This window comes from Lineus longissimus, chromosome 18, assembly GCF_910592395.1.
Source record: "Lineus longissimus chromosome 18, tnLinLong1.2, whole genome shotgun sequence".
Classification (NCBI taxonomy): Eukaryota; Metazoa; Nemertea; class Pilidiophora; order Heteronemertea; family Lineidae; genus Lineus; species Lineus longissimus.
The window spans coordinates 13,705,758-13,727,815 of record NC_088325.1 but is presented as its reverse complement, the minus strand read 5'-3'; the positions used below and the strand labels follow the sequence as shown (position 1 = coordinate 13,727,815).

Here is a 22,058-nt window from a genome sequence, read left to right as displayed (position 1 = left end):
AATGTATTGACTTCATGGGGAGGGGAAATTATTCATTAAAGAGCAAGGGATTCCCTTCCAATTTTCCCCAACTTCAATTTGCTACAGCGTTTGTGATTGGTTAAGCTATTTTAATAATATTTGTGGTATTCCTTTATTTCTGCCTGTAGTTTGCGTTTTGCATAAAATTCTAAGTGTTGATATATTGCAATGTAATACATGGATTATGTTCAGCTCAAAAGGTGTATATTTACCCCGAAATTATATGTTTAATCGAGTAATAGTAGAAATGGTTGTAAAAATTTATCCAATCAAAACCCAGCTTTCACACGCCATTGAATGGCACATCGGCGATTTGTTACATCCTCGATGTACACATTGAGGGATCTCGGAATTCTTCTAGTGACTAACAGGTGACGCCACCATCTATACGCGGGAAATTCGAATGCACACACACGTGTGAGTTAACAATTTAAAAAAAGGGATGACCCCTGTAGGATTTGTGAAGGGGGTCCTCGGGGGGAGCCTTGGGCTTCTGTTAGCCAGGATTCATGCTGGTGATAAACCATTCAATGGGAAATTGGTACACTCTCTGGCAACATGGTGAGCTATGAAGGGGAGGGCACATCCAGAAGAGATATGGTGCACTACTGTCTCATTGCATTTGCAAGAACATCTTTAAAAAGAAGGGAAGACCTTGACACAACTTAAAAATTATACCAAGGTTACCACTTATAAACCATGGAGACGACAGGACAGCCTACGTAACAACCAACCTCTTCCAGCTGGTTATCTGGTCAGGTTGTGAAGACATTGACACAACCTTCAAAGGGTCCTTTAGCTGTACAAGACAACATTACACTGTCATACAAGACAACTGATGTGGTTGTACCATGGTGATCATCTCACAAGGACGGATAATGGAACAACCAACATCTACCAGCTGGTTATCTGGTCAGGTTGGGAAGACATTGCCACAACCTTCAAAGGGTCTTTTAGCTGTGCACGACAATATTACTCTTGCGTTCTACATGGGTGATACAAGACAACTGATTTGGTTGTACCATGGTAATCATCTCACAAGGACGGACAATGGAACAACCAACATCTGCCAGTTTGTTATCTGATCTCACGAGACTGGTTGTACCCAATATCTACCTGACGACTCTTTAAGTACAACTTGAGTACTACTTGGGACCACAGTCATCTTAGAAGATTGGTGAATCCTCCCAAAGTCCTTTCTCTCATGCAGAACGTCCTACCAAAAATACATCAATATAGCCAGGTCAGGACCAGGCTTGGCCCAGGGTGGCTCACTGACCTTGGGCAGCCAGGTGCGGGCCAGGTCACATTTTTCCTAAGGGTGGAGACAAGGCCCACCCAGTAGAATCATGGTGCACTACGTTGGGAGAGTACACATCTAGGCCAGACAGAGTACGTGGTGAAGGGGCATGGCACATCCAGCAAAGACTTACACTCTCTGGCAACATGGTGAGCTGTGAAGGGGAGGGCACATCCAGAAGAGATATGGTGCACTACTGTCTCATTATATTTGCAAGAACGTCTTTAAAAAAAAAATGCTACTCTTTGAGGATCTGTACATGTCATGCAATCATAAAAGCAGGAGTCATGGCCTTTAAATTCACAGCAAGCAATTATTTGATTTGGGAAAGCGTATGATGTCTTGTACGTTTCCCTGCGGAGACCATATCACAACCAATCTGCTGCAATGTCCAAGATCTGTATAGTAGTTACCAGTCGGCTTCACTCGTCCTAGACACTGTCACAACCAAGCTGATGACAGTACCCGTTACAATCCGGATTTTACGACGGCGAATCCAAGATCTTTTTCGTTAGGCCCTTCTTGTGCCGGCGGTATAGAAGAGATGGCCAACTACTTTAACAAAAAACAGCCATTGGATACTAATGAATAAATGAAAACACATGGTTGGGTTCATTATGTTTTATTCCTCTGCTACTATTTACAGACTATAAACAAAATATAACATTTCGACCACAAACATAAGAAAGATATAGGCCAAATTATCTGAGAATAATGAACATGATGACAGAAAGATTATATCCTATCACTTCAGGGACCATCACACAATATTGCGAAGCTGAAAATAAAATCACTCAGTCACTCTTGACCACCTCTAAAGCATCAACAAACGTGGACTTTGGGTTTCAATATGAGGCTTTATAAACCAAGAGACTAAATTTCTGACAGTGACCATGTGGCTCTTAACCCCTTCCTCCCAAAAGACGATAGTATTTCAGACAAGCAGACGTATTAAAATTACAGTAAAAGCTTATCAATTTTCGGACACTTGTACAGTGCATTTGTTAAAATCTAACACTTGTCAACATCTATTTTTAAAGCGTGTACATGTAATCGGCCTATATGGACGTTTCTAACAGATGACACCACTGGTTGAGCAATTGTGGTCTCAGACATGTGGAATACCATAAACACATGTGCAAGCCCCAGAGGGCCTATGGTCATGAAGACTACAAGTATGAAAAGTGATGTCACAACATGCCACATCGATACAACATCTGTTCGAGAAGACCATGGCTTATAAAATTTTCTTTCTGTAAAAGAACAAAAATGTCGAATTTGATCTCTCCGGCCACGAGTCGACATCATGATTGTGCAATGCTTGATTGATCTGGATTCTGTTTGTGCGCAATGTAGAGGAAACCAATGCTTGAGAGGGCACTCACGAGGAAGATCACATCGAACCACCGATGGTAGAAATTGAACTGAAGGTCACCAAGGACTTCTGTGATTATTGACCTGGAAGAGACATGAGAAATTCTAATAAATCATCTTTGGCAGGGTAAATGTAAATGAAATTCTAATAAATCGTCTTTGGCAGGGTAAATGTAAATGAAATTCTAATAAATCGTCTTTGGCAGGGTAAATGTAAATGAAATTCTAATAAATCGTCTTTGGCAGGGTAAATGTAAATGAAATTCTAATAAATCGTTTTTGGCAGGGTAAATGTAAATGAAATTCTAATAAATCGTCTTTGGCAGGGTGAATGTAAGTGTAATCATAGACAGCTTCCTTGTGGAGTCGTTTCCATTGTCTCCACAGCATGTTCCTTGATGCGACCAATTGGAACATCAGGCAAGCCAATAAAAGGTACATTTTGTGTGTAGTGCCTCACAAGCACTCACGCAAGTAATGTAACCAACGATGGAAAACCAAGCCCTGTAATACGGTTGTTGACAGAAACTTGTGGCCAGATGGACCACGATGACTTGATGCGGCAGTTGCCACAACATTGACTAGTATTGCAGCTGCTGTCAACAGCACGTGGCCAGATGGAAACCAATGACAGCATGTAACTGTTGTCAGCAGTGCGCGGCCGACGAAGACATACCTGTACTCAGATGGCATGTTCATTCTCATCAGCAGGACAGACGACACAAAATACATCCCCTGAAATAGGTCAATTTACGACATATGAACAGGTTGATGAGGGTGGTCCTTTAAATCCCCCTTTGAGGACTTTGACTACTTCAAGGAGTTGAAAGATATGCTTTTTCTTAATCACTAATTAGGTTCATCATAAAACGATTGGTGCCATCAGAATATGCACATCAAGAGATTTACAACACATGGTCTTGTCTAGATCAACTCTTTGGAAAAAGTCTTGAATGAAAATGAACAGAAGCTTACCATAATTTGAGCGAGCGCCAGCACAATGATATTTGACGATTTATTGCTAGCCACGGCGTAGAAAAACTGTAAATACAAAGAAAGGCATGAGAAGACAACAGTGACGCGATGCTCGACATCTGTGACATTGATAAACAGGCCAGGCCAGCTATTGAGAATGTATGAAGAACCACTTCTCGCATTAACTTCTTCTTCTTCTTCAGCGTTCAACCTGCCTAAGTAAAACTATAACCTCAGTCCTGTGGCGGAGATGAAGCGGCTTGTCGCCCGTAGGTCCGGCTGTGTTCCCCACAGCTTTTCTTCGACCTTCGTGTCTTTAGGCCCTTCGTGTCTCTGGCCTCGCATTAACAATACCTACCTTAGTGAGAGTTATGAGGAGACCACGTATGGATGTAATCACAATGATGCCGACAAGGAGAAACGAGATGTGTTGCGACCAGAACTTCACCTGGAAAGAAAGGAGAGGCCAAAAAATCAACCAAACACTACTGGTACTATAACTGATCAATATAGTAGAAGTAAAACTGGATACCGTCACTGTAGTTTACAACAATGTCCATCGGTCCCTATTGTTGGGCTGTTGTGTTGCTCCAGCGACGCGCGTTTCTGCCCCTCTAGGCTTCATCAGGGTGGCTGGGGTTGACTTTAACTGATCAATACCTTCCAAGAAATGAGTTCAAATGACATTCCCAATATTCAGTGGTATTCCAAGTACAACACTAGTTAAAATAGCAACAAGTTATAGTACTTAAACGCAGTTTAACCTCACAGCACAATGTACTTACATCAAACTGAATGCCAAGATATTTGACAGTAATTTCTATGCCTCTTGTTATTGGGTCGACTCTTCCTACTCGGTCAAAGATGATGTTGATGGTAGCCTGAAGAAGAAACAGATGAAATGAGCGCATAATCTGATGTGGCTAGATTGGAATTCTTCAGTGGCATAATTCAAATACCAGTATTTATTTATTTATTTATTAAACCTCCATATACATGAAGAACACATAGTACATAAAATTACGGTAATAAATAGGATGCCTGAACACATACATAAAATCACAGTATCATATACACAGTTAATGCCTGAGCAATAATTTGACCAAGCGATGGGAGGGGGGGTCCCTGACCCCGTAGCCCTCGTCCCGCAGGAGACAGCGCAGACTGTCAACGGCACCATCCTCCGCGCGGCGAGGGGCCAAAGAGTGAGGGACAGCCTCTCCCATCATCAGCTTTAATGGGTTAAAACCACATGAAAGAGTTTTTGATAAAAGTGTGCCCTTTACGGAATCCATTCCTTCCGATAAAAACTTAGCAAATAAAATTACATTATACAGTATATAGCATCGATACCTGTCTCAATTGCTAAAATTGTGCTATCTCATTCTCGGAGAAAGAGGTTACGGTGAATTCCATGGCTTTTAACCTCATCTTCACGTGCTGTATTTACACTCGGCCATTTAACACTTCCCAAACGTGTATCCTCCGAAGTGAACATGAGAGCTGTGTCCTTTTTGATGTGCATCAGACTTACCATGAAGATTTTCCAGCAACAGTAGATGGAGAAAAAATAGCCGAGAAAATTGAAGTATTTTCCTTTGAATGTTTTTGAATATTCCATCCTTTCCTGAAACAAATACCACAAAAGTATACAATGAGCTATTAACTATTCCTTATTTCATTACATTGATTTGGCTTACATGCCCCAAAGAAACTGGAGAATATTTACACATAATTAATTAAGAATTATAACAAGGTATCATGCAAATTGCACAGCCAGAAAGTACTTAACAATGAATCCTGATGATTGTCACATTCTCACCAGTTTCAACATAAATCTAAAGAAATTAGAATCTTGTAGTACGGGTATTGAACAGAATACATCACGTTAAAACCTTGATAGATGATCATCTGTTACCTGGGTATTGTGCAAGTCAACGGACTCCAGAAACAACTGCCTGCTAAGCTCTTCGAGTGCGTCAGACTCATTTTTCAGTGTATTCAGATCTGTGTTGTAGTTAAGGCTAACCAAACTAATATGCTGTAAAATGTAGCAATTGGCCATCCTATACATATAATATTATACTCATGTGCTGCCACAACCATTGATCAAACAGTCTCAAAGCATACTTTCTCCAGTCCCAGAAGTCGCCACGCTTTTGATCATGCCCCATAGACCTCCACGGTCCTTGTTCAAACTCGACTTGGCCAAGAGCTCACGTTTTGCCAGGGCTAACCTCTTCTTTTTCATAATAATCATATCCATGGTCTGCATAAGCCGCCTCTCAAGGACCTGCACGTCCGAGTCATGAACCGTTCTGGAAAAAGTTTTCAAATCAAAGACAGGAAACAACAGTAGGTCTAGCACCAAAGGAACTTCAAGAGAAGGGCCTAACGTGGGAGGCAGCCAGACAGCGAGCAGCCAACAGACTTGAGTGGAGGACCCTGGGGAACGCCCCATGTGCCACCTAGGGCACGAAGGGTCCTAAGAAGAAGAAGAAGACCCTCCTCTGCAGTTGGCCAATATGAACATCCTGAGAGAGACGGTCAGTCTGTGATAATTTCCACATTTATACCGTCCACAGTACTGGTCTTACCTGACAAAATAATGCATTGAAGTGTATGGATAATTGACAGCACCAAAACCAGACAGCAGTGCCATCAGCGTAACCCCGATAACCCCCACGCGGCCGATACATTGCTCAATGGAGAGAATCCCTGTAAAAAATCGAAGTCATATCTCAAATTATAATGTTTGAACAAGTTGACCATACATCGAGATGTGGGAGGTACCTTTTCTGACCTCTAAACTAACAATTTCAGCACACATTCCCTGGTGGGAGTTAACAAACATGAGAAAGGATATTGTCGAAGAAGGGAGCAAATTTAGTCGGAAAATCTCTGAGGCAATTTCCTCACAACTGTGTTGGAAATCATTTTCCTCACATGGATTACAACAGATGATTTTGGCATGTTTTCAAGGTATGGTGTAGCTACGAATGCAACACGGGGTGGAGGTAAACAAATGCCAGCCAATCCAATGCCCCTCATCAAATCCTAGATCCTCCCCTTGTACCTTTATCAATTAGCATATTGCATTCTTGGGTCTGGAAATCTTACCATGCTTTGGACTTAGAATAGGAAAGGAGTCGCCACTCTTCCAGAAACCGTAAAGGAACAGCAGCCAGGCAACACAGGTCAATATCACTCGCAGATGACGCTCACGTGGTACTGTTACAAAGAAGAGGAATCATTGAGATGTTGGAGGTGCATATCAAAACCTGAACCACCAACAGTCCCACAAGTGTATTACAATTCAAAAATCTTCCCAAACCAATTTGATCTTTTCTCTTGTTGTCATTTTTTGAGACATTTACGCTTCTTTAAATGATTTGAAAGCTAAAAGTTATTTCAAACAAAGACTCACCAAATCTAATATTCTCCACAATGAAGTAAGCAATGTAGAATGGCAAAACAACAATAACTGTGAAGAGCATAGCATAGAGACCCAGCTTCCAGTGGAAAAAACGAGACCTGAAATGTAGAAACATAATTTGTAGTTATTTGCATTTACTCTGCAATCTATTCAGAATAAGCAGTGTCCACCTGCATCAATAAATCATACACGCAGCGGCAGAAATCTTTTTCCACAAACACATTCCTTTCCTCTATCCGAGTATCCGAGTGCTAATTTCTCAGTGACAGTGGATACAACACTGTTGATTTCTCTTCGTCGACTTGAGGATTTCAATTCAACTTAACACAAGGTTACATGTCTACCCACTGAGCCAAACATTTAGCCTCTCTGGCGTAATATATGTATTCGGCATCAATAATAGTGTTGTAGGATCTCCAGCCAGAGGCATTTGTCCAACCTGCCATACTTACGAGGGATCCAGGACACCAACAATCTCAAAGATAATGAGTTCAAACATGGTACAGGAGAGAGCAAACGTCACCGAGAACACAAGCACGACAACTGTCCGATGAACCTGGTGAATGTGAAACAAAAGATTTATGAGGTCATGTACGGTACAACATCAGTCCTAAGGGGGTTAGGAAGCAGTGTAGTCCGTGGCATTTTATAGACGAGTGGAGACAAAGGAATCTCAGAGCATCATTCTCAAAGATATGTCATCTATATGATAGCGTTCAATTTCAAGGCCCTAGGTCAAGTTGGCAATGACTGAGACAACCTGCCAAGTAGGGTTTATCATCCTCCTTCACAAGTCAATAGCACTTTTCTGGAAAAGGTGAAATATCCAAAATGTTGGCCACCCCGGCAACAGGTCAGCTGCTAGAATCTAGCGCTACATGATACCTTTGACAGGCCAAGAAAATAGCATTAAGCTATTCCCGATAATGATACCCACCTCATAATCCTTGAAAAGTCGCTTGAGGAAGAAAACCCAGCCTCCACCGAAGAAGAGAACCTGAAATAAAGATACAATATGTTGTTTTATTCTGATCCTGGAAGTGGATTGATTGACAGTAGAAACAAATGGAGCCCTCACAGACCACATGGTGGTCGCACACCATATGTTCTTTTGTTCATGACATTGTGCCTATATTTAGGTTTGTTTGGGCCAGTAGTGGCATCCATCTGGCTCTGCCCCCCCCCCCCCCCTGCTAAGAGTCAGAGTGAGAGTCAGATGAACTTGGAAGACACACAAGTGACAAACAGGACACCATTCAACACCATTGTCCCAAATGATCTCTTCCTATACATGCCTGGGAAACAAACATGATGACAGAATCCACTAAGAACGACATCTTAGCGCTGTTTCCTTATCTTATTGAATGTAAATGGCTAAAACATGTAGGCCTAAAAGGTAGTCTCAGTTTTTGCCACCATCTTGACCCGCGAATTGTTACATCCTCGATGTACACACATCGGAGTTATTAACGCTAAAAGGTGGCAGCATAGACATTTGACCTGCAACGTACTCGATACGTATGTGGGTCAACATCACGAGAACGCGTAATCGAACGCACACTAATTTGCAGCCCGGGTAAAGTAGCGTAAAAAAGAATGACCAGACTCACTACCGGATGTGCGTTAACTACAAAAAACGACTCACTAATCTTATTGAAATTTTTTTCACATCTAAATATCAATTCCTTCCAAAAGCTATTCTACTTAGGCCAAAAAAGTGCAGTCTGATGCAATAAACACATTTCGTGTATTTCGTAAAGCCGGTATTTACAGGATCGTTTGCCATCTTTTCTCAAAGGTCACTTGCGGTGGCCATTTTATGTCCAAGTAACCCGCTCGCAGGGTCGCTCACTTCGGCCTGGCGCTTACTCGCGCTATTCATAATCGAACAATAATAAGATGGCGCAGCTTAGCTCGTTTTAGAATTGAATACAGTGTCCCTTTGATTGTTATCTTACTCTCTACATACCAAAGTGATTTATCTAGGAATGCAGTTGAACATCCCTGAAAACTAGTAGGGCCTAATGATGTGTTGATGAGTTCAATGAATCCTTCAATTCCTTTGATTTTCTTGGCGAACTGACGTCCGACAATGACCCGTTGACCTATATTCATATTGTATTGACATTGTGTGTAAACAGTTATCTATTTTCGGACGAAACTCAGTCCCTCACAAACTTTGGTCGATTTTGGAGAGAACATCTCATCTCATTTAGCCAATTGTTCTTGTGTTTCTTGGAATACTTTGAATTCCTAATCAAATATGTCTTATTTTGCAGGTGTCTGAAACCCTGGTCCCTTGTGGAAGTTGTGACAGTGAGCGATGTCCGAATGGAACAACACTAACAGTGATATGTCTGTGAAGTTGGAAAGTTTGAGTCCTGGCCTGCATGAAAGCAGTGATGAGTTTGAATTCTCGGTTAATGCTATTAAGGCCGACCAGGATGGAATAACTCCTGATTGGAATGATTCTTCAGAGCCACACCCTTCTGATGTTGACTATGGTGATCAATTCAGTTCAAACATTAAAACTGAGGTTGACTCCAGTGATCAGTTCAGTTCAAACATTAAAACTGAGCTGGACTCCGGTGATCAGTTCAGTTCAAATATAAAAACGGAGCTCTATGATCCTGTGGGGAGTGACAGTGAGACCAAGGTCAATGAGTCGGAATATGATCTTCCAGTTCCCGGATCGAATAAAGTAAAGATCAAATTTGAACCAACCGATGACTTTGGACTTGAGCCTGGTTATGCACTGGCGGGTTCAGGATCCGAGCAGTGGGATGGAGCTGAAAATGAGCTGGGCCCGGTTCCACTTAACCTTATACCAGCAGCTGGGAACCAGGGTCTGTTGAGAATTGACGTTGAAGACCCGCTCCATCCTGTACCAAGCGGAGTCGTAAAAGAGGAGCCTCTTGAAGAAGACATGGAGGAGAGCTCATATGGTTTTGGTGAAGGCGCAGATGCAGATGATGTAAGTATGATAAGCTTTTCATAAATAAATTAAGCAATAGGCCTCCTCCTCCAACCACGGCACACCCTGTATATACAGCATCTATCATTGACTTTCTGATTTGTGGTACCCAGTAGCATCTAGCCCATAATTTCAAAAGCCTTGTTTCTTACATATATCTTTGCTATTTCTATCATTCCAGCAGAATATGGAAGATGAAGATGATACTGGTAAGTCTCTTTGAAAGCATTCTGCTGCGCAGGTAAAATCTGATTCTGTCCATCTGACAAATGTGGCATCATTGTCAGATCGATGTGCCCTGTAAGTCTAGTTAGGGGAGGGGATGCACTTTCCTGAAGGAGTTTTAAATGCCAAGTTCAAGTTATAAGACCAAGTTAGTGACATATCTTGTTTTGAACGACCGGGACAAGCTGTCAGGTGGGCATCAGCAGTTTGCCTCTGTGCTAGTATATAAATTACCCTGGCAAATCAGTTTTTATTGAGATATTTTTTACAGTTTACCCCAAATGAGTGAGTGCAGAACACTTTGTTAAGGGATCTGCCCTTGTTCTTGTTCAATTTCCATGTGTACGTACCGAATTGGTTTTTGATTACACTTACAATAAAATAAGCTATCGGTGATATGTGATGTTCCATACAAAAATACCTTCCGTGTACTGTTGGTGTGCTGATTTGCCAGGAATATACTGATACAAGGCCTACCTTTTAGGAGGAAATAGTTAGTGCTAAGAGGCTGTGGTGACATTTGTATCCACATAAATGTGCTTGACCTACATTTATCCAAGACCATTTTGTTTGTTTGTACGTCTGTATATTTCAAATTTCAGGATTATTTTCAGCCTTCATATTTCAGGAGAAAGTTCTGACTCAAGGATTTGTTCCAATTCAAAGGAAGAATTTGACATTGCCTAATATAATTCACTTTCAATAGAAATAACAAATAAATAGGTAGCCAAACAGGATTTAATATCAATCTCTCTTTAGACATGTTCAAGTCCTCGCAAGTCAAAGGGAGTGAAGGCGTTGAGTTATGTAATCACTCAAACCTGAAAGCTATTTGGGTTTGCTCGCACTCACAAATCACAAAATAAATTTAGCTTCACTCAATGTAATGATTGAGACTTTTCTATAATACATCGCAAAAAATTGAGCAGCTCAGCTGAGTTCTACTGGAAGGTTTCAGGACAGACAAGGGTTAAACTGAGAAGTCGGATGACAACTACAGCAGTTGATGCCAAACTCTTTACTTTCAATGAGAAAAGGCAGTTTCAAATTATTTTCAGCAAGAGTGTGATGCTATTACTTATCCTGGAGTTCAAAAACTAGTTAGCTCTTACTAAGTGTGTTCTGTATCAACAAATTAATGTGATTTGACGGGCCTGTGAAGATAGGATTATGTGAGAGGTATCATCAGTGTTGACAAAATGGAGAAACTGGAGACGTCTGTTGAAAGCAATGGCTTTGATCTATTACCACTCGACCAAATCAAATGTACAATTTCAACACCGGCACATTCAAGAGAAAAATCTTATGCCTGTGACCAGTGGGTAAAAGTTTTCAAGACTGTTAGCAATCTGAGTCAACATAAGCGGGTTCATTCAGGAGAGAGATCATTTGCCTGTGACGAGTGCGATAAAACATTCACATGGAGTGGTGATCTCAGTCGTCACAAGCTTCTTCATACTGGTGAAAGACCATTTGTCTGTGATCAGTGTAAGAAAACGTCCAGGAGCAGTTGTGATCTTATGCGACATGAACTGATTCATTTTGGAGATAGACAATTTGCCTGTGACCAGTGCGATAAAAGTTTCACGCAGAGTGGCAGTCTCGTGCGTCATAAACGTCTACATACCCATGAAAGACCCTATGCCTGTGACCAGTGTGATAAAACATTCAGGAGAAGTTGTGATCTTACACCTGTCACTGACAACAGATGACCACATGGAACCAGGCCATTTGATCAAATCAGATTTCAGAAGCGGACATAGGCATGTGAATCTCTCTAAATTCTTCGTTGCAGTATTTTTTCAAGAACTTGTTTTCTTGTTGTATTTTGCAGCTTTATCTTTGGACTACAGTGCTGAAAACATGGCTCCAAGACCATTCACACGTCCACATCAGACTTTCGAAAGTTCAACGACTGTTACAGCATCCCGGGAGAATGTGAAGATCAACAAGTCTTTACGCTACAAATGTGAGCAGTGTGATCAGGCATTTATTAGTTCATCAAACCTTGAAGGACACAAGCGTATTCATACGGGGGAGACACCTTTTGCCTGTGACCAGTGTGATAAAGCATTCACAACAAATAATGGTCTCAATCGGCATAAACGTATCCATACAACAGATAAACCATTTGCATGTAACCAGTGTGATAAATCATTTATAACTTCTTCTAATCTTAAAGAACACAAACAAATCCATGCGGGAGAAATACCTTTTGCCTGCAACCAGTTCCAATTCATCACTTCATCTGATCTTGCCGAACACAAACCTATTCATACAGGAGGAAGACCATTCGCATGTGACCAGTGTGATAAATCGTTTATAACTTCATCTAATCTTGTGGAACACAAGCGTACTCATACTGGAGAAAGGCCATTTGCCTGCGTCGAGTGTGACAAAACATTCACAACAAATAGTTCTCTCAATCGACATAGACGTATTCATACGGGAGAGAAACCATTTGCATGTGACCAGTGTCCTAAAACATTCTCAGCAAGTGGCAGTCTTGACCGACATATGCTTACTCATACAGGAGAAAGACCATTCACCTGTGACCAGTGTGATAAATCATTCACCACTTCATTTAATCTTGCGCAACACAAACATCTTCATACCGGTGAAAGACCGTATGCTTGTGACCAGTGTGATAATCATTTCGCCAAGCTTAATAACCTGAAGGCGCATAAACTTGTTCATACAGGAGAGCGACCGTATGCCTGTGATCAGTGTGATAAAACATTCAAACGCAGTAATGATGTGAATCAGCACAAGCGATTCATTCATCTAGGAGAAAAACAATTTGCCTGTGACCAGTGTGACAAAACGTTCAAGAGATGCGGAGAACTTACCCGGCACAGACTGATTCATTCGGGAGAAAAACAATTTGCCTGTGACCAGTGCGATAAGACATTCACACAGCGTAGTGGACTGCATCAGCATAAAATGATTCACACAGGAGAAAAACCATTTGCTTGTGACCAGTGTGATAGAACATTCAGGTGCAGAGGTGATCTCAATTGTCATAAGCGTCTTCACACTGGTGTAAGACCATTTGCCTGTGATCAGTGCGATAAAGTATTCACACTGAGTACGACACTCAGTCAGCACAAACTGATTCATATGGGGGAAAGACCTTATGCCTGTGATATGTGTGATAATACATTCACACAGAGAAGTGGCCTCTATCATCATAAACGAAAGATTCATAAAGAAAAGTGACCATGGGATTGTTACTAGATAGTCATACTAAATCACACAGAGTTGTGGTCTTTATAAGCAAGAGGTTAATTCTGGAGAAGAAAAATTTGGCTGTGACCAGTGTGATACAAGATACACTCAGTATCTGCATAGGCCTAATTAGATTCATACTAAAAAGATCATTTCTCTCTGACCAGTACATGTATGATAAGCATTCACATAGAGATGTGCCCTTCCTGGCCTAAACTTATCGAAACAGGAGAAAGACCATTTCTCTGTGACCCGTGTGATAGATCAGTCATAAAGTTCTTCATGTAAACTTGCAAAACACAAGGATGTTCATGTAGTGTAGTATTTTCTTTGTAAATAAACCACAGGTCTGCCTCTAGTTTGAACTAAAGGAGTACTTTCATCTTATCTTTTTTCTTGAAGCGTTGCAATGGCAACTTCTCATCATAAATGTGCAGCTGAAAAATTACTGTTTATCCCCAGAAATGTGACTTCTTGCTGATATATGATGAAATTTCGGAAGTGGACTCGAGTGTGTGAGCACTTATCTCAACTATGTTTGTTGTGGGTCGACTTTCCTGAACCAGTTATCTTGTTGTATTTTGCAGCTTCATCTTTCTACCACAGTGGTGAAATTGATTCTCAAAGACCAACCACACGACCCCATCCATCTTTGAAACGATCAGTGACCGTCTCAACGCGGCCAAGGAATGTGAAGGTTATCAAGTCCCGTAGAAGTCACCAGCGTAATAAATCTTGTGCAAGTTTATCTGATCTCGGGCAACGCAAACGTATTCATACTGGAGAAAAAACATTTAAATGTGACCAGTGTAAAAAAGTATTCAAGAACAGGAGGTATCTTCAGCGACACATCGATCAGATTCATTCAGGAGGAAAATCTTATACTTGTGACCAGTGTGGTAGAGTATGCTCCAAGCTTGATCATCTCAAAATGCATAGACGTATTCATACAGGGGAAAGACCATTTGCCTGTGACCAGTGTGATAAAGCATTCACCCAGCATGGCACTCTCAATCAACATAAGCGTATTCATACTGGAGAAAACCCTTTTAAATGCGACCAGTGCGATAAAGTATTCAGACAGTCTAGTACTCTTAACCAGCATAAGCGTATTCATACAGGAGAAAGACCATTTGCTTGTGACCAGTGCGATAAAACTTTCACAGGAAGGGGTTCTCTCATTAGCCACAAGGGTGTTCATACAGGAGAAAGACCATTTGCCTGTGACCAGTGTGATAAAAAATTCAAGAGAGGTCGTGCTCTTGTAAATCACAAACTGAATCATACTGGAGAAAGACCATTTGCCTGTGACCAGTGTGTAAAAACATTCAAGAGAGGTTGTGATCTTCTGCATCATAAAGTGATTCATACTGGAGAAAAACCATTTGCCTGTGACCAGTGTGTTAAAACGTTCATGAGAGGTAGTGAACTTATGCATCATAAACGGATTCATACTGGAGAAAGACCATTTGCCTGTGGTGACTGTGATAAAAAATTTACTCAGAAAAGTCACCTCGGCGAGCATAAGCTGATTCATACTGGAGAAAAACCATTTGCCTGTGACCAGTGTGATAAGTCATTCAGGCAGAGTAATGGTCTAAATAAGCATAAACGGATTCATACCGAAGATAGACCATTTGCCTGTGACCAGTGTGTAAAAACGTTCAAGAGTGAAAGTGATCTTGTGCATCATAAACTGATTCATACTAGAGAAAGACCATTCGCCTGTGATGAATGTGATAAAAAATTTATTCAGAATAGTCACCTCAGTGAGCATAAACGAACTCATACAGGAGAAAGACCATTTGTCTGTGACCAGTGTGATAAGTCATTCAGGCAGAGTAATGGTCTAAGGAAGCATAAACGGATTCATAACGGAGAATGACCATTTGCTTGTGATGCGTGTGATAAGGCAGTCAAAGATAAAAGTTGTTTCAATCATCACCAATTCATGAATCCATAGGAAAGCATTGCAAACTTTGGCAGTCAGTTCAGTTTTGAATGTGATAAAGTCTCTACACTGAGAGGTGCATTTTCTTTGCATAAATGAACTCATACAAGAGAAAAACATTAGAACGTGACTAGTGTAATAAAGCTTTTAAGGTGCTTATGGATGTTTCCCTTCTCTTGTTGAATTTTCAAACAGAAGAAAGTCTGCTTGCCTGTAAATGTATGTAGCGAAACATCCTAGAAGTACATGTACATACTACATGTACACACTACATGTACACACTACATGTGTACATGTGCACACTACATGTGTACATGTGCACACTACATGTGTACATGTGCACACTACATGTACACGTAGTGGAATCTGTCGGTGCAAACACAGCATTCATACAATCTAATGGTTTAAAGTACAATTGATAGTCCCCTTTTTGTATTTTGCAGTTCTGTCCATTGACCACAGGGATGAAATCAAGATTTCAGAACTACTGCCAGGACGTGTTCATGCTTTGGAAACATCTGGCGAGGAAGTTAATGTTAAAATGTCCCACAAATGTGACCAGTGTGGTAAACTAATTGTGCCCTATGCCGGACAAAGGTGTTACCAATGTACTCAATGCTCCAACTCGCCCTTTGCCTGTGATCAGTGTGTAGAAACATTCAGGAGACGCCCTGATCTTATCCAACATATCAAACTGATGCATTCAGGAGAAAAATTTGCCTGTGACAAGTGCGATAAAACATTCATACAGCGAAGTATTCTTGTGCAACATAAACTTGTTCATACTGGAGAAAAACCATTTGCTTGTGACCAGTGTGAAAAATGCTTCACTCAGAGTGGTACTCTCACTCGCCATAAATGTATGGTTCATTTAAGAGAGAAAGCATTTGAATGTGATAGATGTGATAAAGCCTTCTCCACAGGTTCTTGTCTCCTAAGACATATGAACACTCATACAGATGAAAAGCAATTTGCCTGTGACCAGTGTGAGAAAACCTTTGCACATAAAAGTAGTCTTCAAAAACATAGACTCGCACACACTGGAGAAAAACCATTTGCCTGTGACCAGTGTGATAAGAGATTTTTATTCAAGAGCTATCTTAAACAGCATAAACTCATTCACACAGGAGAAAGACCATATGCATGTGATCAGTGTGATAAAACATATCAACTACGCAGTTATCTTAACAAACATAAGCGTATTCATACAGGAGAAAGACCATTTGCCTGTGACCAGTGTGGTGAAACATTTCAGCAGCGTTATGCCCTTAATACACATAAGCGTCTTCATTCGGGGGAAGAGCGTTATTGTTGTAATCAGTGTCATAAAACATTTGAATTGAGTCAATATCTCGAAAAGCATCAACTTTTCCATACAAAAAAAAGACAATTTGCCTGTGACCAGTGTGATAAAACCTACACAAAGAGTAGACATTTGACTCAGCATAAACGTATTCACACAGGAGAAAGACCATTTGCCTGTGACCAGTGTGATAAAGCATTCACACAAAGTAGCAATCTCAATCAGCATAGAAAAATTCACACTGGAGAAAGACCATTTGCCTGTGACCAGTGTGATAAAACATTCACACTCAGGAGTAATCTTAATCAGCACAAACTAAATTGTCATTCAGGCAGAAATACGTAACATTTGGCAGTCAGTTTTGTTGTCGCTGTAAATGGAGAATTTCTGATGTAAAATGAGTTGGTCATTTTGATTTGGAGTGAGTTGATATCATGAATGTGTATGTACTTTATCTGAAGTGTCGTTTTTGAATAAACAAAATGAAATTAAACTTTAAAGTTGTTATTTTTGCTACTCCAGTTGAACTGCCATTGGTAGATATTATACCTCTCTAATAAGGACACCCTCTCTATCAAGAACACTCGTTTGGTTCATTAATGGTTGTTGCCATTCAATTTGACGTCTCTAATGAGGACACCTCTCTATTAAGGACAGCACTTGTCCTCTACTCAAGATGTCCTCTACTGCACAAGAAATCAAAAAGTTTGCAAACTCATGTGGAACTCCCTGCCGTCTTCAGGAAGATGTCGGAATATTTCAACTCAAAGTGGTTGTCTGTCAGGCTGTTCGGATCTTTTACTTGCCCTGGTGTAGACTTTCAGGTACAAGGGACCACAGCTTTAAGTCTCATCCGGCAGACCCTCGTAAATTTTGTGCACATCAATACATGAAATTATAACTCATTCGTCCTCTTCAATGTTGTATTTTGCAGTATTATCCCTTGGCTGCAGTGGTGAAATCAACACTTTACAACCCGCAAAAGAATTCCAGCAGTCTTCACTTAATCCTTCGACCACAACCCAGAAAGGCTTTGCTACGAAAAAGACCTACAGATGTTACCAGTGTAATAAGTCCTGCACTACTTTTTGCATTTCGCTAGGGCTGCAAAATCCTGTTCAGTCGGAAGGTGGGCCTCCTGCCTGTGACCAGTGCAGTAAAACACTTACACTTATCCGGTCGACCATCTATCAGCATCAGCCTGGTCTTCCTACAGAAGAACGATCATTTCAATGTGACCAGTGTGATGAGAAATTCCCAAAACGTAGTGATCTACATCAGCATGTACTTATTCATACTGGAGAAAAAGCGCTTGCTTGCGACCAGTGTGATAAAACATTCATATCGAGTAGACTTAAAAAACAAAAGCAGACTCATTTAGGACCGCGACCATTCGCTTGCGACCAGTGCGAGTATACGTTCAAGCAGAGTGGATCTCTCTCTCGGCATAAACTGATGGTTCATTTACGAGAAAAAACATTGAAAGATGATCAGTGTAACAAAGCTTTTGTGCAAAGTTATGCTCTCTCTGAGCATAAACATACTCGTACAGGAAAACTACCATTTGCATGTGATCAGTGTGAAAAGACTTTCACACTTAGACGAAGTCTTCATAACCACCGCCTTACTCATACAGGAGAAAGACCATTTGCCTGTGACCAGTGTGATAAAAATTTTACCCAGATTTCTCATCTTAAGCAACATAAACAGACTCATACAGGAGAAAGACCGTTTGCCTGCGACCAGTGTGATAAAAGATTTCATTTAAGGGGTAACCTGAACCAACATAAGCGTATTCATACAGGAGAGCGGCCTTTCATCTGTGACCAGTGTGGTGAAACATTTCAGCAAAGTTCTACCCTTAATTTGCATCATCGTCTTCACTCCGGAGAAAGACTTCATGCCTGTGATGAGTGTGATAAAGCATTCGCTCAGATCAGTCATCTGAAACAGCATAAACTTATCCATTCAGGAGAAAGACAATTTGTCTGTGACCAGTGCGATAAAACTTTCAATCAGAGTAGTGGCCTCACTCAGCATAAACGTATTCATAGTGGAGAAAAACCATTTCCTTGTGACCAGTGTGAGAAAGCATTTGCATATTCTGGTAATCTTAGACAGCATAAGCGTATTCATACTGGAGAAAGACCATTTGCATGTGACCAGTGTGACAAAACATTCGCTCAGAGAAGTAATCTCAATACGCATAAACTGAAGTTTCATTGAGGAAAAAGTGTAACATTTGCCAGTGGGTTATTACAATGTATGTGAAATGAGTGGCCTCGCTCACGTCTGCCCCTCCGTGCTCCCGGATTAAACCTTGTATTATATATGTTTCTCAAATCATAACCAGATGCCAAGATATTTTTCTAGTTTGTTAGTTGTGCCATTAAATATGATGAGAATAAAACAATGTAGGATTGTTTCTACACGAAATTATCACACAGTCTTCTTGTTGTATTTTGCAGTATCACCTCTCGACCAACATCACAAAATCAAGCCTTCAAGACCCGTTCAAGGACTCCACCAGGCTTCACCAACCTCTCCTACTTCTGCACTCCCTGAGTTACGTATTCATACAAAGCAGGGGCCATATGTCTGTGATCTGTGTGACGAAGTATTCACCTGGAGTCGTGATCTTACGACACATAGACGAAGTCATTTAGGACCAAGACTGTTTGCTTGTGACGAGTGCGATAAAACATTCACACAGAGAGGTACTCTCTACAGGCACAAACGTATGGTTCATTTAGGAGAAAAAGCCCAAAAAGCATTTAAATGTGACTGGTGTGATAAAGCATTCGCACAGAGTTGTGCTCTCTCTGAGCATATGCGTACACACACGGGAGAAAAACCATTTGCCTGTGCTCAGTGCGAGAAAACTTTCTCACATAAAAGTAGTCTTCACAACCATGAAGCTGTTCATGCTAAGGGAAATCGGTTTGAATGTGATCAGTGTGATAAAACATTCTCACAGAGGCGTTGTCTAAATCAGCATAGCAAAATTCATATTCGAGAAACACTGAATGTGTCTGACGTGACATTTCATCCTGGAGGTAATCTTAACCAACAGAAGCAAGTTCACACAAGAGAAAGACCATTTGTGTGTGACCAGTGTGATAAATCATTTCAACATAGTTATACCCTTGGTGCACATAAGCGTATTCATTCGGGAGAAGGACTATATTCTTGTGACCAGTGTGATAAAGTATTCCCCCTCATTGGCAACTTCCTTCAGCATAAGCGTATCCATACTGGAGAAAGACCATTTGCATGTGATCAGTGCGACAAAACGTACGTGTTGAATAGTGATCTAAAGAGACATAAACATATTCACACAGGAGAAAGACCATTTGCTTGCAACCAGTGTGATAAAACTTTCCGTAAAAAATCGGTTCTTACTCAGCATTACCGAATCCATGAAGGGGTCAAGCCTTACCACTGCGACACTTGTAAGAAAGCTTTCAGACAAAGAAGCCACTTGGATCGACATAAAAATATATGTTCTTTTAACGGGTACATTTCCTCTTAAAGGGGTAAGCACAATGAAAATGCTAGATTTTATTTTATTCCACTTTAAAACAACAGAAGCAGTGGAGTGATATGCTTTCTATTTCATTTATTTCAAAAATTGATACGGTGTGAAAAAACAACATTGGCAGGACTAGGCTATTCACAAGCAGCTTCAAGATGTGCGCTTGTTCCACGCAAATAACGCAGGACGTAACTGGACAGTTCCTCCTTCCTGTATACCAGGGTATGCTTGTGACACTACTTCACTGTGAAAACTATTTCTTGAATTGATCAGTTCTCTTGTTGTATTTTGCAGTTTCATCTGTTGACAGTCGTTGTGTAATCGAGGCTCGAAGACCTGCGAAAAGATCCATGAAAGAAGTCCATCAGCCGTTGAACAAATCTACATCAGCCCTCCAGAATAAGCGTGGTGCAGTTGCAATGCTTGAAAGAATGGAAAGGTCATTCCCATGTGACCTGTGTGATGAAATATTCAAGAATAGTGGCCAACTGAGGGACCACATGCGAAAGCATTCAATGAAAAAGCCATTTATTTGTGATCAGTGTGGTAAATCCTTCAAACAGAGCAGTCATCTGTCCAATCATAAGCTTATTCATACAGGAGAAAGCTTGTTCGCCTGTGACCAGTGCAATAAAACTTTTAAGCAGAGCTCTGGCCTTCATTCGCACAGGCAAACTCATTCAATTGTAAAACCATTTGCCTGTGAGCAGTGTGAGAAATCATTCAAACAGCAATCTGGTCTCACTCAACATAGACGTATTCATTCAGGTGAAAGGCCCTATAAATGTGACGAATGTGACAAAGCGTTTACATGCAATGCTGATCTTATCAGGCACAAACGTATTCATACAGGAGAAAGACCATTTCATTGTGACTGGTGTCATAAGTCTTTCACATGCCATACTGACCTTGCCCGGCATAAACTTATTCATACTGGAGAGAAACCATATAAGTGTGATCGATGTGAGGAGTCGTTCACTAGGGGAAGTGCCCTTAATCAACACAAGCTAACTCATTCAGTGGAGAGACCATTTGCCTGCGATCTGTGTGATCAGACATTCAAGTGGAAAGAGTACCTCTCTGTACATAAACGCACTGTTCATTCCGATGCAAGGCCATTTGCGTGCGACCAATGTGATAAAACTTTTAAGCGAAGCTGTGCACTCCATGATCATAAAAGAACACATTCTGTAGAAAGACCTGTATTTAGTTGTGACAAGTGTAGTAGTTCATTCACCTCTGGTAGTAACCTTAATAAACATCGCAAAATCCATACTAGGGAAAATATGCATGTGCTTGCCTGTGACCAGTGTGGTAAAACGTTTTCTGAGAGTACTGGTCTCGCTCGTCATAGGCGTATTCATACAGGAGAAAGACCATTTGCCTGTGACCAGTGTGATAAAACATTCACGCAGAATATTCATTTGAATCAGCATAAACGTATTCATACAGGAGAAAGACCATTTTCCTGTGACCAGTGTGACAAAACATTCACACAGAAGAGTAACCTTTACACTCACAGACGTAACATTCATCATTAGAAACGCAATCGTGTTGTATATTTGATGTGATCTTGTGAATAAATTGCCGATAGTTTGAATTTGAATTTCTTCACATGCCTTTGACGATACAATGTAATAGAAATCTGTGTTGTGAGAGGGAGATAATTCTTTAAACTGCTTCGACAACCTCGCTGATTATGTTCTCCTGAGTTGAGGCCGACAACCTGTCCTAGT

At 40.9% G+C, this 22,058-nt stretch overlaps 3 protein-coding genes across 12 annotated transcripts; 2 read left to right on the top strand and 1 right to left on the bottom strand.

The window, feature by feature from the left end:
- Window positions 1-1,939: 1,939 nt before the first annotated feature.
- On the bottom strand, window positions 1,940-8,549 carry LOC135502124 (Golgi pH regulator-like). The gene is made up of 14 exons (XM_064794709.1): window positions 8,402-8,549; window positions 8,044-8,103; window positions 7,559-7,662; window positions 7,098-7,204; window positions 6,791-6,901; window positions 6,268-6,388; window positions 5,801-5,988; window positions 5,589-5,677; window positions 5,205-5,297; window positions 4,456-4,551; window positions 4,029-4,118; window positions 3,671-3,736; window positions 3,372-3,430; window positions 1,940-2,779 (listed from the first exon to the last, which is right to left on the bottom strand). Exons 1-14 carry the CDS (start codon window positions 8,441-8,443, stop codon window positions 2,626-2,628), a joined length of 1,380 nt encoding a protein of 459 aa, XP_064650779.1. The 5' UTR covers window positions 8,444-8,549; the 3' UTR covers window positions 1,940-2,625.
- Window positions 8,550-9,008: 459 nt separating this feature from the next.
- LOC135502322 (gastrula zinc finger protein XlCGF57.1-like) lies at window positions 9,009-21,889 on the top strand. 10 transcript variants are annotated; one of them, XM_064795058.1, is made up of 5 exons: window positions 9,009-9,120; window positions 9,386-10,080; window positions 10,262-10,289; window positions 19,256-20,323; window positions 20,617-20,683. In XM_064795058.1, the coding sequence occupies exons 2-4, from the start codon at window positions 9,430-9,432 to the stop codon at window positions 20,317-20,319; spliced, it is 1,743 nt and encodes a 580-aa protein (XP_064651128.1). In that variant the 5' UTR covers window positions 9,009-9,120; window positions 9,386-9,429; the 3' UTR covers window positions 20,320-20,323; window positions 20,617-20,683. The 10 variants fall into 10 exon arrangements, with proteins under 10 accessions (XP_064651128.1, XP_064651118.1, XP_064651124.1 ...); XM_064795048.1 differs by lacking the exons at window positions 19,256-20,323; window positions 20,617-20,683 and adding exons at window positions 12,140-12,274; window positions 14,121-15,918; XM_064795054.1 differs by lacking the exon at window positions 19,256-20,323 and having other exon boundaries at window positions 10,265-10,289; window positions 20,617-21,889.
- Window positions 12,283-13,802, top strand: LOC135502575 (zinc finger protein 271-like; the record flags this gene model as incomplete). Its single annotated transcript, XM_064795524.1, has 1 exon — window positions 12,283-13,802. A coding segment is annotated over one exon (1,242 nt), but the record flags the coding sequence as incomplete, so codon positions are not given.
- Window positions 21,890-22,058: the final 169 nt, after the last annotated feature.